The sequence below is a fragment of the Myotis daubentonii genome, chromosome 4 (assembly GCF_963259705.1).
Source record: "Myotis daubentonii chromosome 4, mMyoDau2.1, whole genome shotgun sequence".
Taxonomy (NCBI): domain Eukaryota; kingdom Metazoa; phylum Chordata; class Mammalia; order Chiroptera; family Vespertilionidae; genus Myotis; species Myotis daubentonii.
The window spans coordinates 91,655,471-91,673,532 of NC_081843.1; the positions used below are offsets into that span (position 1 = coordinate 91,655,471).

General features: G+C 43.5%; 1 protein-coding gene across 16 annotated transcripts in view; it reads right to left on the reverse strand.

Annotated features, from left to right (window-relative positions):
• The window catches only part of PDZD2 (PDZ domain containing 2), a 327,541-nt gene that overhangs the window by 21,359 nt on the left and 288,120 nt on the right, over positions 1-18,062 (reverse strand). For all 16 annotated transcript variants that reach the window (XR_009452690.1, XR_009452689.1, XM_059694710.1 and 13 more), the window contains 10 exons: positions 15,786-15,928; positions 12,737-12,856; positions 12,307-12,421; positions 9,771-9,844; positions 9,399-9,624; positions 8,516-8,633; positions 6,793-6,925; positions 2,621-2,702; positions 1,124-1,158; positions 256-382 (listed from right to left, as the gene is read on the reverse strand). Coding sequence is in view for 14 of the 16 variants with exons in the window: in XM_059694710.1 (XP_059550693.1) it covers positions 256-382; positions 1,124-1,158; positions 2,621-2,702; positions 6,793-6,925; positions 8,516-8,633; positions 9,399-9,624; positions 9,771-9,844; positions 12,307-12,421; positions 12,737-12,856; positions 15,786-15,928 (1,173 nt within the window). In the remaining 2 variants the exon portion in view is untranslated. The remainder of the gene's footprint in view (positions 1-255; positions 383-1,123; positions 1,159-2,620; positions 2,703-6,792; positions 6,926-8,515; positions 8,634-9,398; positions 9,625-9,770; positions 9,845-12,306; positions 12,422-12,736; positions 12,857-15,785; positions 15,929-18,062) is intronic.

Consider the following 18,062-nt stretch of genomic DNA (forward strand, 5'->3'; position numbering starts at 1 on the left):
ATGCCATACATTTCAAGACTCCGCTATGTACATAGCACCCAAAGGCCACCTTCGCCACGGGGGGTAGAATGCGTGCCCAGCCCATTCACTGCAGAATCAAGTGGCCATTTCAAAAAAACAAACACTCTGGATTTAGTCAGGCTAGAAAGATGGCTTCTGCTCGGCCAGAGGCCTGGCTTCCCTTTCTCTGCATATCACAGCGCTGTGGTATGCGGTAAGCCAGCATGGCAGGGCCGGGGAGCAGTCCCTGCTTACTGGAGGGGCTGCAGCCGCTCCCCACGTGCTCCTCGTCCTCCGAGCCCGCCACCACGAAGTCTGCCAAGGGGCCTGCGACGTCCGGGGCAAAGTACTGGGAGAGGTCGGCTTCAGAGAGCAGGGAGTCCTGTTGAAGAAGACAGTGTTGGACGGTTTGGAAGCGGGATATTCTCAACATTACTTCCTATCTTTCCAAGAACACTTTGTTCTAATCCATGGTCATTCGGAGCAGCTGTGGCGTGAACACCCACTTCCATTTACTTTGGGATGGCTCAATTAAACGTTTAATGAATCAAAAGCCAACGGTTGCTGCCAGACAACATTTTTTAAGGTTCTTTTTTTGTTTTTTGCCAAATGTTTGGCAATGCTGAGAAAAGCCACAGCAGCCATGTATCAACCCTCCCAGGAAAAACAGTGAGGAAGCGATAGGAAAACAGAATGGAATTCCAAGCCACTGGTGCAGCCTGTTGATGAAACAGAACCCAGGGGAGCTTGGATCCTGTGCTCAGACCCACTGGGACGCAGGAACAGCCAGCCGGGAACGATGCCACCGTCTCCTTAAAGACGCAGGCCCCCCCAAATCCAACCAGGGCCCGCCCTCTTCTTATGGAGCATTTAGAAAACTATTTTTCAAATTGCAGTTCGGTTCTTTTATTCTGTTGCTCTATTTCTTTTCCTGAATGAATATTTAACAAAAGAAACACATTCATATTCTTGTTCTCAAATCAGCATTGTTGCTATTTCCTGTGTAAAGTGGCCAAATGACTCACTGGACAGAAATACAGGCTGGGCCCTCACATTTGATTTCTGGGCTCCAGGAATTTGTTCATGGGCTAGTGGAGTGAGGCAGCAGTGCACCCTGACTCACCTTTTTTGCGAGAGAGGGACTCTTCAAGGGGGTACCTGTTGGGGGAAAAATTCACCATGTTGTCAACAAAGCTCCAATCTGTACAAATAGGCTCACATCCTTAACTAGAAAAGGAGGAGCCAAACACACTAAACAAAGCCCTCTCTGCTTGACTAGCACTGATGGGCCAGGTGCACAGGTATCGACATGCATGCGGTCTACCTGAGAACCCGTCCCTATCCCGCCCCACCTCCCGAGATTCTGCTCATGCTTTAGGACTTAACTCAGGTGCTACCATCTCCATGATGATCCCAGTTGGGAGGCACTTCGTCTGAATCTCAAAAGTATTTTATGCTACTCATACACCAATTCCCAGGCACACGGTATAATCAAATTATAAGTAGATTCATCTCATCTCTCTTCCTCGGCTCTTTCACTATGTACAGGGCTGAGACCCTCACTGAGCCGACCCTATGGTGCTCAGCACGGCTCCTGGATAGGAAATGTGTGTTGAGTGGGTTACAGGATGAATGAACAAAGGGACACCACCCAGGAAACTCACACAAGAGCCGGGAAGAGGGATGAATATCTATTTTAGACTTTAGTTGAAGGATGAAAAGACTCAGCATGGAGACTTTAAATTATATGCCATGAGCCAAGAGATCTTGGGCATGAGGATCATGGCTTAATAACATCTTTCATAAATGACCGAGGGGCTCCGCTGGGAGCATGAGAGGGACAGCTTTCAGACAGGCCGGGAGAACGGGCTGGCTGAATAAAGGGCCCATTATGGCTGTGCCATAATTTTAAATATATTAATGATGGATGCAGATAATCAGGGTATTTCATGGTTTCCAAGAATTCCTATGCCTCTCCTTTCCTCTGTCAACCAGCAACTCATGGCTCAGTGCCCTTTCCTCCCATCAATCCTGACGTGAGTAATATCTCAAGTTCAGACATGTTTGCAGTTCCTTTAGGTTCCATTCTATAGGACTCCATGCTTCCTGTTTTAAATTCATATGAAATTCTTACTATCTCGGTCCTCCTCCGCCTGAACTGTTCCACGTGGGAAGGGGAAAGCGTGATTTCTGCAGCCTCTATTGCCTTTCTTAAGTTGAAACTTTTAATTCATGTCAAGAAACCCCAGGTTTTTGGATACTATACTCTGCAGCTAACAACAGACACACCAAACAGCTGATATTTTGGTCTCGCTTCATGTTCAGTGAGCACAGGTCAGATGAGTTGCACATGAAGCCATGAAATGCTGCTAACTCATTTTTGCAAATCATCTTAAAGTGATCTAAGAGGCATGCGTGATTAGAACTCTAATAAAGCAGATTACACAACTGCAGATATCAGAAGCAGCCGCTAAGGGAAAGCATAGCATCTCTACGACAGCAACTTCTGTCCAACGTGATAATCGCAGAGAGTGAACCCAGCCCTACTACACGGGAGTGCCCCTTGGGGCACCTAATGAGACGCTTCCGAAGGCTGAATGAAAATGTGCGGGTACAGTACCTAAGCCAGGAGAGGAACTGGCCTCTTTGCTGTCCTGGTAAGTGCTGCGTGCTATCACTTCATCCATTTCCTGCTCGGAAACCTGGATTTCAGCAGAAAGCACAAGTTAGATGGGTTTATTTACTTATTTTCCCCAACAAAAAGGAGCTAGAAACAGGCAGAAGCTGAGCAGAGGCAAGAGGAGAGAAAACCAGGGGCCAAGGGTCCTGCTCGTCCCCTGAAGCCATCGCTCAGGGCACAGAAGACCCAAACTGGGCTGACTGGCTGCTTGAAACAATATACTCACAAGACCTTCCGTTGGCTCCCAAGTTCGTTAAGCAAAGCAATCAAGTGCAGAGGCTGGTATCTGCCTCTCTTTGGGACACTCACTTCTAACTCTTTTTTCCTAAACTTTATCGAAACAATGTCAAACTTACATCGTGACCCGTCAACTGTACATATTTTATCACGTAGCTCCTAAAAACAAGGACATTCCCTTAAATAACCCTGGTACTATTATTAAATTCAGGGAATTCAATGCTGATACAAATGACTATCTACTATACCTACATTTCGTGTTCCAGTTTAACCAACTGTCCTAGAAGTCTCCTTCAGAAACACCACTCAGACTGGAAGTGGTTCCGGGAAGTTTGATGCTGGCCTGCGATAAGGGTTTTCCTGGAGAATGCAAATCACCGAGGCTTTCCTCAACTACATCTCGCCAGGGAAAAATGTCACCGAGCTAAATGCTGTGCACAGTGACGTAGCATTTACATTCTGTGCAAGCCCCTTATCTGCTGGACTTCAGTGCGCTGTCACTGACAAACGTTTCTGCATAGTTGTACTTCACGGAATTCCTTTTCTTTTTGGCAATCTGGAATTCAGTGCATGATCTAGGGTCATGTCCCTTTGGTCTCCTTTAAGCCAAAGCAATTCAGAGCCCTTCTTTGTCTTTCATGATACTGATATTTTGGAAGAAATGAGACCAATCCAAACCCTCAAAGGATGTGCCTAAATAGTTTCTTCATGCTTAGATTTAGATTATGCATTTTTGGGCAGAAAAACGATAAAACTCGTTTCCTTCTCAGTGCATCACAGCAGCACGCAGGGTCAGTGTGTTTCATAATTGGTGGTAACTTTGATTACGTGATTGGGATGGAGTTCAGCAGATTTCTCCACTGGATTTTTATTTTATTTTAAATTTTTGGTCATTAATGGGTCATCTGTAAGGAGATAGCTTGAAACTATGTCAAATCCTGCTCCCCAGTGTATTTTCACTCAATGGTTTTAGCTTCATTGAGTATTCTTGTCTGAATCAATTCTTATAGTGAAGTTTTCAATATAGTGATTTCACAACTCTTCTTTTCCTTCTGTATTTATTGGTATCACAGTGGGTTCATAGATCTCCACCCCCCACCCCCCGCCCGCCATAAGTTGTTATCCACCCTGTCATCATTCATGAGAAGACTTTTTAAAAGCCTGATACATGCTAAACTTTGAGATGTTTTAAAAGACAATTACGTAAGTAACTTTTTTAAAAAGTAAGGCTTATATTTTAAACTTAGAATGATAATTTTGTATACTAAAATAACATTTAGTCTAAATAATATTTGGCTAAGCATAGCAATCTGTCTTAAGTGTGTGTTTCTATACAGGATTTAGCATTACACTGAACCACAATCACATCATGGCCTTTATGTAATACTTTATAGTAGGATTTTTGGAAATAAAATATGTACACACACATGCACAGTGGCATATACACTTGCTTACACACACACACACACCTTCATAAAGCAAAGCGCAATTTTGTATAAATAAGTCAGGGAAAATGTCAGCTAAAGCAGTGGTTGCAACTTTTTCTTGATATTAGGCCTTCAAGATTTGCAATTGTTTTTCAGAGTGGGGGGAAAAAATGGTTGGGGTTTGAAACGAGTGAAAGATTTCCTGGATAATTCGAATCATGCTTGAGAGCCCAGCACCAGTTAAAAACAGACTTCTACTACCAATACTTTCTTCTACTTAACGTAAGCTAGACGCTGCTGCTGAGCGGGTCCAAATCTCAGCTTGTCTAGACCTGGAGGGTTTGAATATCCCAAGCGGGCAGCCACTGCTCCAGCCGTTAGAGAAACAGAAGAAAAGAAAATCCTTGTGGTATTTCTCTTGGAACAACATGAAAATTAAGGAAGCACATACATTCAGTATCAAACTGTACGATTGGTATGAAATGCTGGGGTAATAAGCAGCACAAAAATACATTAAACATAAAATGGAACCTTGACCAGAAGAAAAATATAGTATGATGTTACAACTGAGCACGCCATGTTTACCTAGGTCCTAGGTGGAAAAGTGAAGTGCAGCCAAACAGTTACTGTGGTTTTGCTGGCCATTATCTCCCGCACCATCAGGAGGGCCATTTCATTGCGGCTGGAAACACGACTCAACCTGCGTGTTCAAGGATCACAGACCACAGTCCCCCTGGATCATCATGCTTTGTACTGAAATGCCATCTTTGTTTGCTTGTCTGACTGGGTTAGCAAATCAGGCAGATGCTTTTGGGCTGAGGTGATGTGGACCGCTGAACAGACCGTGGCCTGCGTTGCAGTGGAATGGACTTGAAGTCAGCCGTGCCCTGAAGCCATCAGACTGCCAAGCACTGAGCACTGAACTTTCTATTGCATTGCTGAGGGATGTGCCAGCTCAGCCACAGCTTAGTGGACTGCTTCCTGAGGTGAGGGGTGGTGTGGCCATGTGGGTGGTGGAACCCAAGAGAGGGCTCTGGAGCAAGGAGCTGAGGCTGGTCAGGCTGTGATGATGAGGCAAAACGATGTTAGAAGCGACCCAGAGCGTCAAGGGGAGAGCGGGGAAATGGAGTAAACAGGTGCCGAGAGAAAGTGTCAGGACTGCAGAACAGAATGGAGAAAAAGGGGAATGACAAGGAAAAACAGGGGAGAGGTAGAAGAACTTGATTTTATACTAATGATTTCCAGGAAGCTTCTATGGAAGACATTTTTGAGAAGGCACGTAGACCAGAGAAAACAATGGCGGGGGCGGGGGGTGGGGGTTGGGGAGGAAGCTGTGGCGCTGACTCTGAATCAGTCTGATGACAGCCTCTGTCCAAGCACCGTGGCTGACATCGCCTCGCAGGCCCAGGATGGAGGCACAGCCGGAAGCACTTACTGGCACTGGGAGAACCAGGGCCACAGTGAACACCAGGGACACTAAGCACGATGCTGTGACGTTAATGCACTAAGGAAATCCCAGGCGTGGCACCTGGGAGGACCCACAGCATCTCTTGGCACAGACTTCTTATTCTTAAAATGGCATACAAGCTCAGCAGCCTGGGACCACTTAGGACATAATCAAATAATCCTGCAAACAATACAAGGGAGGGGCTGGTGGCCACAGGACAGGCAAGGAACGAACTGGCGTGACCAATGAGCATTCTGAGTTGTTAAAAGGAAAGGACTAAATGTTGTAAAATACAACCTGATGACAATGTTAGAGACAAACTAATTTTAAACAATTTGTACATTGAGTGCTCAAAATAACAAAAATTAGCATTCAAGGAGGGTTGAGTTGAACTTGCTGAGGTGTCTTGTGACTAGCTGAAAAAATTAAAAGCAACTGCACATGTTTAGAAGAGATGACCAAATAACAGCAGAGGCCTAGGGGACAGGGGTTACGATAATCTGCAAGTTCAATAGGGGTCAATAGAGTGATATCGGTGCTAAAAAATATTAGTGGGCTCTTAAACCTAATTACAGAAGTATTCTGCTCAAGTCAGGAATGGCCTGGGCAAGTCATCTTGTGTAATGCTCTCAGATACTCTGGATGCAGAAACCCAAGATAGGTTAAGTACCTCACCAGAGATCATCACATGGCCAGCTGGGGTTAACCAGACCTGGTACTGCTACCTTCTACCAAATTTTACATTCACCAATAACACTGTCAGAATTGTCTAATAAATCTTCCTGAGAACATGAAGACGAAGAAGTCCAGATCAATGATTCATTTCCCCCGTGTAGCTGTCACCTGAGCCACTGTGTGGCCTCAGGCCGATTCCCATCGCTAGCCGAGTGCACTGCCCCACCCACCAAAGAGCATGTGTCTCACTGTAATGTGTGTGTCACTGCTCCTGGACAAACAGCCAGGCCGTCTTCCCAAACGCAGAACAGTATGAAGTCCTTCACCTTTGGATTAGGGTGCCGGCCGATGACAAGGCGCACGGGTCCTGGAGGGCATTTGCTCAAGATGGCGTGGACTTTGCTTAAAGCAGCGTGGCGGACGTTGACCGAGTTCACTTCCAGGATCTGATCTCCGCGGCTAAGGAGGCAACATAATCAACACTGTGTTAATAGTCAACTTTTTATAAGGTTTTCTTCTGGGAGAGGTTTCTAACAAGGAAACTCTTCTGAATAAAGAAGTAGTTCATCTTTGCATATATGTAAAAGAGCAACACGTTCATATAAACACACTGGATTTTAAATTGGCAAAAGTCATTATGCTTATCTACCCAAATTTTCAGAAGTAGTAAAAGTAAATAAAACATAGTAAGGACAACACGCAGGCTAACATTTCTTGAGCACGTAGTGTATGCCAGGCACTGTACAAAGCCATCCACAGAAGGGTGCTTGAAGGGGTATTATTAGTCCCATTATGTAGAGAAGACCACAGGTTCAGAGAGGTCAGCTAGAGGTCACACACTGTTGAACTCAGGTCTGTCTACCTCTCAATCATCACGTGATAGCCCCTCGACCACCATCCATTTCTTTCTTCCTACCATCTTGAAATGATTATTGTAATATAATTTAAGGAGGAAATATCTGAAGCTCAAAGGTTACCCAAGAATTTGTAAAAACGTTTCAAATTTGAACAAATGAGAAATTGAAGACAAGATGCCCATTTTTGACTTGAAATTATAGGGAGAGAACTCAGGACAAGAGAACAAAGACTCTTTATATGGGGTTTGAAGAATGTTCATTTGGCAGGCTCCAGACATATGGAACCATTCAAGAAAGAAACATCATCTTGGGATGTCATTAAAGGATTTTTTTTCCTTGGGTTCTAAAAGTATATTTTCTTTAATGTACTTTGGATGATTTGCTAACTTTTTTTTTCATATGGAAATTCACTCTGATGATTAACTAAAAACATAATATAATCTATTAACAGGGCCCCAAGATGGCAACCTCAAGGAATGTCATTTTGATAATTCCTCAACTGCTCAAGGACTTAGAAGCTTAGTGGGAAGAAAGGTGATACTGTTTGCACAGAGTGCTTCGTGCAATACATGTATGTTCTTGTGAAGTTTAGATGGGCACAGACCCATCGCAACTATTATATAACAGAATACCTAGGCATGTCTTGTATAAACAGGATACCCATGCTACCACGCAGCAGCTAGCTGGATCAAGAAATCAGACACGCAGTGACTTCAGACAGTAAGCATCTCGACATCACCACTCAGAAAGGAATGAAACAACAGAAAAGGTTCAAGAGATGATGCTGAGTAATAAAGGCATGATTTGAGGACTCTCTTGTACCCAGTGATCCTGAATCATAATGAGCAAGTCCCAGCATCTCCACTGAATTTCCCATAACTGATTATAGAAGTGAAAGGAAATATTTAGAGGATCACAGTTATCTGTATAGAGTTGTGTTTTGTCATTTCTGAAACTGAACTTCTGTGTCCAAATAGAACAACATCTGAAAAGCCAAGATCCAGAGTTCTCTAATTCAACCAAGTTTCACTTATATTAGCTTTTCACCTTTGGAGATGCTATTAATTATAATCCAGGCTATATTTCTGCAACTAATACAAAGATTTAGAATCACATAAAGGAATGTAACAGGGCAGGTATCTGACGTGTACGTACTCAGAATATTTACGAACATGCCAGGTTTACTACATACCTGAGATTGCTCTCCATCTTGGCCACGGATCCCGGGGCAAGGCTGTGAATGTAGATGCCCGGAGGGCTGTTCTCCAGGGCCAGGCAGCAGGCGCCAATGCCCAATCCAACTCTGGGCTCTGCCAGAGGCATCATTCAAAGAAAACAACAACATCAAAAAACAAGCGTGAGTGATTGGAAACTGCATCAATGGATATTCAGACCAATAGCCATTTATTTCTTGACCAGACTCAGAATGTGAATCCTGCCTTTCTTTGCCCACATTGTCACATTCTGTTCATTAAATCAGTCCTGGCAGAAACATGGCTGAACCGGACTGGGAATTATTCAATGGTCTACTCTGCTTAGTTTGCAAATCTATTTTTTGGAAATAGGCAGAGTCGAGGTAATATATTTTATTTTGGATATACAACTCTAGGTTTTCTTTTACCTCGTTTTAGCACCTAATCCCTTGATATTTAATTGAGCTTCACATTTCTACAGTGGGTGGGGAGGGGGAAAAACAGAGATGAAAAGCAGTCTGATTTGGGGGTCACCCGTGACTTAGTTACTGGTGTTAACTGTATTCTTAACTATGATCTTTTCTTCTTTAAATTTTTATATTAGCCCTGGAATTAAGCCGGTTAGTGGTTTCTTTAAACAGGAGTCTTGGACACACGGCGATTCATCTGGGGAGAGCTCATGGGCCTGTGGGCTCCTGGTAATTTCCCTTCACTTTAGAAAATGACTGACATCTCCACTTTTGATCCCACTGTCCATTTAGAGAATACCATATGTTTTGGGTAGCAGGTCATCCCAAAGAAACGATTCATAGGGAAAGTATAAAAAGTTCACATTGTTATATGTGAGAACGTGTAACGAAGGTGAGCACCAGCTGGCATCACCTTTGTTGAGCGTTACTTCCATGACAATTCTGTCCTTGGGCCCATGGGCCTTCCGACCCAGGGATGAGGAGTTGCTTTCATCCGAGCCCACCGCCGAGGTTCCCCCGCTGGCGTTGAAGCTTGGGGAGCTGGATCTACTCATGTGTGTCGGGGTGGAGCAGGGCGTGAGGCTTGGACTCAGTAACTTCGTGCGTACGGTTAACACAAACAATCCACTCCGGATTTGCTGAGGAAACAAAAAGAAAGTAGGGCTGAAACATTCAGACCGTCCCTATGCCAAAGGGTGAAAAACAACACTCAACCCAAACCCAAACCAGAAGGAGATGAAGAAAAACATCAGAAAATAAAGGAGAGCAATAAGAATGTCGTTACCTTAAAGGTATGAATGGCTTCTTGAAACGTCAAGCCCTTTATTGGTATTCCATTTACATCTAGGATTTCATCCCCTGGTGACCAAATAGGAGAATTACATTAGCGTCAAGCTTTAATTTAGGGGAATCTGTCAGAATGCGAATAGGATACCACAGGGTCCCTGATTTACAACTCTATAAAGTGAATACTTGCATCCACGTTCCTTAGCTGAGCTCCCAGGAATGTCACAAAATGGGGCAATGAATGCATATTTCTCTACAGTAACTCTGTATCTCCACGTTTAATTAAAACAACTATGGGAAGCATCCAAGTCTTATTCTTCAGCCATTGCCAAGTTTAATATCCGATGTCCTATGTTTAGAGATCAAACTGCAAAAACGGAGTCCCAAGTCTTTCCTCATGGTCTTTGTTTAAAAACTTAAACCCACAGGCAGTGAAGCATGAACGCACACATGTGAGAAGCCACTCCCATCTCTGGGCCCAGAGAATCATCACAGAGCAGGGGAAATCGTCTCAATAACAGAGACAAAAAGAAAACAAACAAAACAAAACCTTGTGAGATATTATTTAGGAATGGCAGCCCCACCTCTAGAAATAGTCTAGATGCCCAGCCTTAGTGGTGCTCCAGGTTCTCCATCATTAAGCGGGCACGCTACTATACGCTTCTGTGTCAGAAATATTGTAGGCTAATGTCAAACTGCATTCACAGTCTCCCCCCTCAGTCCCCCATCCCAGACTCATCTTCAACTCCAAGAAGGTATAGTTAGGTCATTTTCAAGCTGTTGATAGTGTCTGCTGGGAATAGAAAAGAACTTGAACATCCTGTTGACTTACCAGAGTTTGTTCTAGTTTGTACTCTTGTAACATAGTCCGTTTTTTTTTTTTAAAAAAAAAAATAACAGTTCATCAAAAACGCTACACAAAGGGACCCCGAGAGAAGAAGAGATGGACCTTGCACAGCAGTGTAGGACGGAAGAGGGACTTCCCTTACCTATGACAGAGTGCAATGCAGCACAAGATCTCTCAGTTCCCCTCCGGGACGGCCAGTCCCAGGAGCACACTGCACCTGATCAAAGGAACCCCATCCCTGAGTGTAAAATGTAGCCACTCCCCATGCGTTTGTTGGTGCCTTCCCTTAATGCAACTGCAGAAGTTGTAAAATAAGTGACAGAATCTGTTTAAAATCTCCTGGCACAGCTGATTACTCAACGAGGTGAGGTTTTGGGTTTGTTCCCACATGGGAAAAGGATGGAAACATTAAAATGATTGCTCAGCCTTTAAAAATCTTCATACAAGATTTAAAGACGACAGACCATTCAACAGGTTGAAAATCCATTTCAACGACTTGTCTTTATTGTAAATGATACAGATGGGGAAAAAGAGTATTAGGAAGACTCGCGTGCTATTAACCTTTCCTAACGATTGATTTCGCCTCCGTTTGCTGCAGTCCACCAGTGCTGCAGGGAGACTGTCAATCAAGTGAACACGGGGCACATCCGCTATGAAAATGCTCTGCTGCTAGAACTTTCCGTTGTTCTGTACACAGACACAGACACCAGCTGGGAGCCAAGGCTTCCTCTAAGAGAGGGAAAGAACTACTCTGCCATCAAAATATGAAGCCTGCTCACGTCTCATCATTAGCATCCAGGCTTCCAGGGTCACGCTGCCTGAACAAGGAGACTCCAACCCACTTTATCAGTTAAAAAACAACAACTGTAAGCTTCATACAGCAGCACCTATTTTCTGGGCCAACTGAAATGAGCAGCCACACTGTTTTTTAAGGTAACTGGAAATATTGTGATTTAATCATCTCATGAAGGAAGTGTGTTCATAAAAAGGAAGAAAAATCAGAATTCATGAACAAGGTCTGAGGATCTAATGTATAGCATGGTGACCACAGTTAACAATGCTAAGTTATATTCCTGAAAATGGCTCAGAGAGTAGGTCTTAAATGTTCTCGCCCTGCACACACAGGTGACGTGAGGTGATGGAGGTGTTAACTAACTTTACTGTGGTAATCATTTCACAACATGTCATGTCATACACCTTAAACTTACACAGTTATCGATCAATTACATCTCTGTAAAGCGGTGTGTGTGGGGAAGCACGTGTTTAGCATGTTTATGTGAGTGGTAAAATGGTAGGTGCTGTGGAGAACGTAAAAGATGTGTACGTATCCAGTCCACAAACTCTCAGAAATCTTCCAAACAAGAAACCTGATCAAGGACCAAGGGAATAAGGTAGATATTTAAAGACCCGAATAAAAATAGCAAGCCACTTTTCACATATCTCATTTAATCCTCACAACAACTCTTCAAGGTTGGTACTAATTCCCCATGTTTTTAAGTGAGGAAAATGAAGCTCAGGTTACAACTGTCCAAGGTCATGATGTGGAAAGTGCTGGATTCAGCAGGCTACTCCGCTCCCAAGCCCACAGCCCCAACTGCTGTGCATTCACCCCACATCTTGCAAAGGGGCAGATTCCCATGGAAGCAGAGCTCACCCCCACTGAGGACACCAAGAGGCTCTCTCCTACCTTCCTTAAGTCTTCCATCCTCGGCAGCTGATCCATTTGGGAAAATGGTCTTGACAAAAATCCCCATCTGTCCTCGAATGCAGTCCCGACCTCCGGCAATGCTAAAGCCAAGGCCCTGCACCCAAAGCAGACGGAGGTCCAGGTTGACACTGCAGTACTTACCTGAGGGCATCCTCCCCATTTCAGTATTTAACTGCAGTGTCTTCCCCAGCCACGCCCATAGTTAAGGCAAAAGGGTGTGACCATCTCACTCAGAGGCCCACAGGAAAGGACACCTGGGAAGCCACTCACATACACATAAGGACACATAATCTATTCCCCTTTAAACGTTTGTTAATTTCATATAAAAACAACAATAATAAAAAGTAACCATTTAGAAAATATATGCTAACTTGCGCCTGAGGGCTACAGCGGGCAGAAGAGCGCTCACCTTGCCCTTCTCTTTGTACAGCCCGATGATGGAGATGACCGACGGCCGGATGAGCCTCCACGGAGACTCCACCTGCGTGGTGCTCAGGGAGCGGGTGGACTTCTTCACAATGTGGTATTCCTACAGTCAGCAGACAGAAGGCCAGAGAGTCCCAGCTACCCTCTGGTCCTCTGGCATCAGATACATTCAGATTCTGAAAACCTCAGCTGTCTTTGGGGTGAGGTGCCCATTCCTCCCTGGTCCAGCGGCTTTAAGAAAGTTTGTTATAAAGAACACTGGAGAGCCCTGGCCAGGTGGCTCAGTTGGTTGGAGGATCGTTCCATACACCAAAAGGCTGCGAGTTTGATTCCTGGTAAGGGCATGTACCTAGGTTGCGGGTTCGTTACCCAGTCAGGGCACGTATGGGAGGTAACCGATCAATGTTTCTCTCTCACAGAGATCTCTCTCTCCCTTCCTCTCTCTCTAAAAACATATCTTCAGATGAGGATTTAAATAAAACAAACAAACAAACAAACAAAACGCTTTAAATAGAAGCAGAGGAATAGATCCTCCTGCAAAATGGCCACACCTTCTTCCTCCACAGAAAGAACGGCTCAGAGGCCGCAGACATCTGTTATTTCTTTCCTTAACTGTACTCCACGGATCCTGCTTCTGGCTTTCTGGAATGGAGTCAGGAACCAGAAACCCAGAGGCCTCAGAGCTGTACGATGACCACCCTGGGTTTAGGGTCCCCCCTGGAAGTCACCCCCTCCCCCCAACCCCCACCCCAAGTTCATAATCATGGTTAGGAATCATTCCCCATTTTAAGCTTAATTCTCTCACTCAAAAACTTAGTAAGCCCTTGTTTCTTATAAAACCCAAACCGCAAACCCAGATAACTGTTATTCTGCATAAAACATCCCGCTGAGCAACTGCAGCAGGTCCAGGTCTAATCCCTCACATGTGCACAATAAAATATTTTCCAGAGCAAATCTCCATCTCAATCCTGTCCACCACTCAGTATATACGTGTGCAAGCAGGGCACACCATTATAACCTAAACAAGAGAGTCTACAAATCTATTGCTAAAACACTTCTGCAGTCTAGCCCCTTGTGATTCTTCTTAGAATAAATTTCTTAAATGACAGATATTCCATTATAAGCAAAAAAAAAGAGACAACTTCATATTTAATATGAGAAAAGAGACATCAGAAATAGTTTGTATCCTTAATGGATGTATTCTACAGTCAAAGGTAGAAATGAGATGTCTGCTAACATTTTTGTATTCCCGGCGGCTTAGAACAATTCTATTTTGCAGTTTTACAAACTATCTGCCAGCTATGTTGGCCTCCCAGACTCTGTCTGATTCAATAAATAAATAAATAAAATAAAAAAAGACGTTGGCTTGGCAAGGTTACCACCCTTTTACTGAAACCACTGTGGAAAAGGCCCACACAGCCCAAGGGTGTTCAACCCCTGAGCACACAGCTGCATGTGTGGGTTCGTAAGGGAACTCTCTCTGATCACCCATCTCCAGCAGCACCAAGTCCATCTCCCCCTGGGGAACCAGTGGGAACCTAGGCCTGTGGTACCTTCTAGACCTGTGCTGTCCAGTATGGCAGTCACCAGCCACCTGTGGCCGTCTATGTTCAAATGAAGATAATTAAAATAAAAGACAGCCCTGTCTTGCCAGCCACTTTTTATGTGCTCAGTAGATACCTGCGGCTACTCTTCGGGGTAGTACAGGTACAAAACATTCCCGTCATCGCAGACAGTTTTAGTGGAGTGCTCTATTCTAGACAATACTTTTTAGTGGAGGAAGAGAGAACAACAAAAAAGAAAGGTGAGAATCCCGAGAGAAAAAGAGAAGGGTAGAAAGTAGAAAGAGAAGACAAGAGAAAGGACAACTCAAAGAGGTTAAAAAAGTATTTTCCCTCAATCTTTACGAGCCATGTTTCCTTGTTCCTTAAAGCCTGGTTAGAAATAGGTATTTAGAGGCTATAAATATGGTCAGGCTTCCTCAGTAGGCCACTATCTCAGGGCTAGACATCCTTGGCCATGACGGCAGCCAACCCTCTCATTTCCACACTAACTGAACCAGCCCGACCACGTGGCTCCTTCACTTTCTGGTCTGATGGTGCCAGGACTCAAAGAACCTTCTACGGGTTCCCCAGAGACTGAGTCTGCTTCCAACTTGGTTATGAGATGTCTACCCAGTTTCCCCTGAGTTGAGGATGATGTAATTGAGGAAGAGTTCCCGTTCAGGGCAGGGGTGAGGACCGTCCATCCTGTGGGCCATATAAGGCCTGCGAAATCATTTGGTCTGGCCCTGCCAAGGCTTTAGGGGTGAGTTAATTCTATGTTTGACCAAATATAGCAGGCTAACTTTTAAGGTGATAATTCTGTATGGCCCACGAATGATGTTGTAAATATCCCAATGGCCCTTGACAGAAAAAAAGGTTCCCCACCCCTGACTTATGGGGGCAGGCCCTGGAATATTAACATCATTGCCCACTTTACCCCTCTCTGCAGCCCCCTCTGACCCTGGCTATTTGAGTCATTACTGTGTAACAGGCAGGATCCCAGCACAGCACAGGCACACACACACCACACACACACACACTTCCCTCTCTCACATGACCCAACGTCCACCCACCCAGTTGTTAAACTGACTCCTGACATGTACACTAAACCAGTGATGGTGGTTCACCAGACCATGAGGTACCATTGTCTCCAGGCAGCTGAAGACAGCTCTTGGTTCTAAAACACACAGTAGGAAGGCGATCAAGATGTCAAGATCCAACAAGGGATTGTTTTCATCTACTGTTTTCAAATAGTAGGCTGACTTCTTTCCAGCCTCCCCAGACAGTGCTCACTCCCTGTATAATAGCTCTAGTCCCAAATACTCCCGGCCCGCATAGACAAGCAGTTCTTCCGAACACAGACGCTCTTGCTGTCTTTGAAAGGATAAAAGAAAGCCTAGAGACACCAGGGTAGAAGCGTACTCTCCCATCCCTGACTGGTCAACTGTGACTGCATGAGAAAGCAAGAGGCTCCATGGCACTGACGACCTGTGATCCCGAAGACTCCAGCAGCTGGGGTAGAGAGTGCTTCCGGCCATCTCGGGACACCTCCAACATCCTGGCCCGGGGGTCCCCGTTTCGCACCATCAGCTCATTATATTCTTCAACAGACTCTAGACGGTGTACACCCCCTGGAAAATACAGGGGAAAGAAGACATGGCTTGATATGGGGTGAAAAGAAGCTTAAGAGCAAACATAGGCACAGATTTGTTGCATTTATACCCACACTCATGGTTTTCAGAAGGTCTGCTGTCCAATTCTTTCAAAGCACCAAGCTCACCACATTCTGCCATCAAGCTCTGCGAAAGTTCAGTATGTGTTGAGGCCATTGATGCCAGATTATTAAAAAAAAGTGCCAGTTTTTAAAGGAACCAGTTAAGGGCAATGTATATATTTCATCCAAGTCAGATGTAGCCATGGTTGATAAGGCAATAAACAACAGTGAGAATGCTTGAGTGGATGGTTTTCTAATGATGGAGGAATATCACTTTGTGGTTGTTATAGTTCCATTGTTGGGGCAGATGGGTGTTTTTCATGTATAATAATGACTTTTAAAATAAACTTAAAAGAATTATAACAACTTACAGAAATGTGCACAAATACGTGTACAGTTCCATGAAATTTCACAAAGTGGATGTACCAATAACCAACACCCAAACCAAGAGACAGAATCTTGCCAGAACCCTGAAGCCCATTTTTGTGCAACTAACCACCCCTCGCCCAAGGTAACCATTAAACCTATTTCTAACATCATAGATCACTTTTGCCTATTTTCAACCTTTATATAAATGAACACAAACAAGATGTACTTTTGTGTGTGTGTGTGTGTGGCTCTTCATTCTTAGCATTTGTTTGTGAAAGTCCACCATGCTGTTGCATACCCAGAGATCATCCATCCCACTTCTGTGTGCTATTTCATTGTATAAACATACACAATTTATTATCTATTCTTCTGCTGATGGACATTTGGTTTACTTCCAGTTTTTAGGTTTAGAACAAGGATCAGCAAGCTTTTTTTATTTTTTTTTTGTAAAGGCTAGATAGTCGATGTTTTAGGCTTTATAGGCCACAAATGGTCTCTGTTGCCTATTATTTACAAAACTTTCTAATAACCCACCAAAAATGTAGAAAGCATTTCTAGCTCATGGGCTATACAAATATAGCTGTGGATGGTAGTTTGCTGACCCTGATCTAGAATATGCTATTACTGAAAAATCTTGTAGATGTCGTGTCTGCTGAATGCAGATCTAGGAGTTGCTGGGTTACAGGTACACATGTACCTTACCAATGTCGTATCCCCAGTGTGCCTGAGTTCTAGTTTCTCTACATCTGTGTCATACTCGGTGGTGGCAATCTTTTTATTTACTTATCTTATTTTATTTATTTATTTATTTATTTTAGTGGTGGCAGTTTTGTAATTTTAGCCACACTGGTGGATATAGAATGGCATTTCATTGTGGTTTTAATTTACATTTCACTGATGACTAATGAGATTGAGCTTCTTTTAAAATATTCATTGGCGGTTTCTCTTTTGTAAAGTTGTCAAGTGCCTTATTAAAGTCTTTTGCTCATTCTTTTATTGGGTTTCTGTCTTTTGTTGTTGATTTATAGACTTTAAATTTTCTTTGTTAATATATTTTGGATATTTGGATAGATCATGGGATCTATGTATTATTGTAAATATCTTCTCTATGTCTGTGACTTGCCTTTTCACTCTCTTAATGTTATTTATTTATTTATTTTGGATGGGCCAAAGTTCATAATTTTAACACAGTACAACAAATAGATTTTTTTCTTTTTGGTTAGTACTGTTGGGTCCTGTTTAAAAAAATTTTTATACTGATTATATTTAAAGACACCCTTGCCATTTAAAAATAAGATAATTTAAGGAACTTAAATCTTAAATCATGTTTAATTACATTGATTACAATAGCCATAATCATATTACAGTGTTCACATTATAGTTGATATCTGCGATTTTCAACTTTTTTCCTTTCATGGCACATATAAACTAATTACTAAGACTCTATGGCATAACAACAAAAAATCGATTTTTGCCAATCTGACAAAAGAATAGGCATAATTTTGATTCATTCACATTGAATGGCTATTGTGTTGGCTGTTGTCATTTTTTGACAATTTAAGGGAAAAGAGGTCAGTTCCCCTGACTAATAGTCAGGTACTGAATGTTTTAAACATTCTTGCGGCACACCAGTTGAAAATTGCTTCACTATATGTTGTGTGTGTGTGTGTGTGTGTGTATGT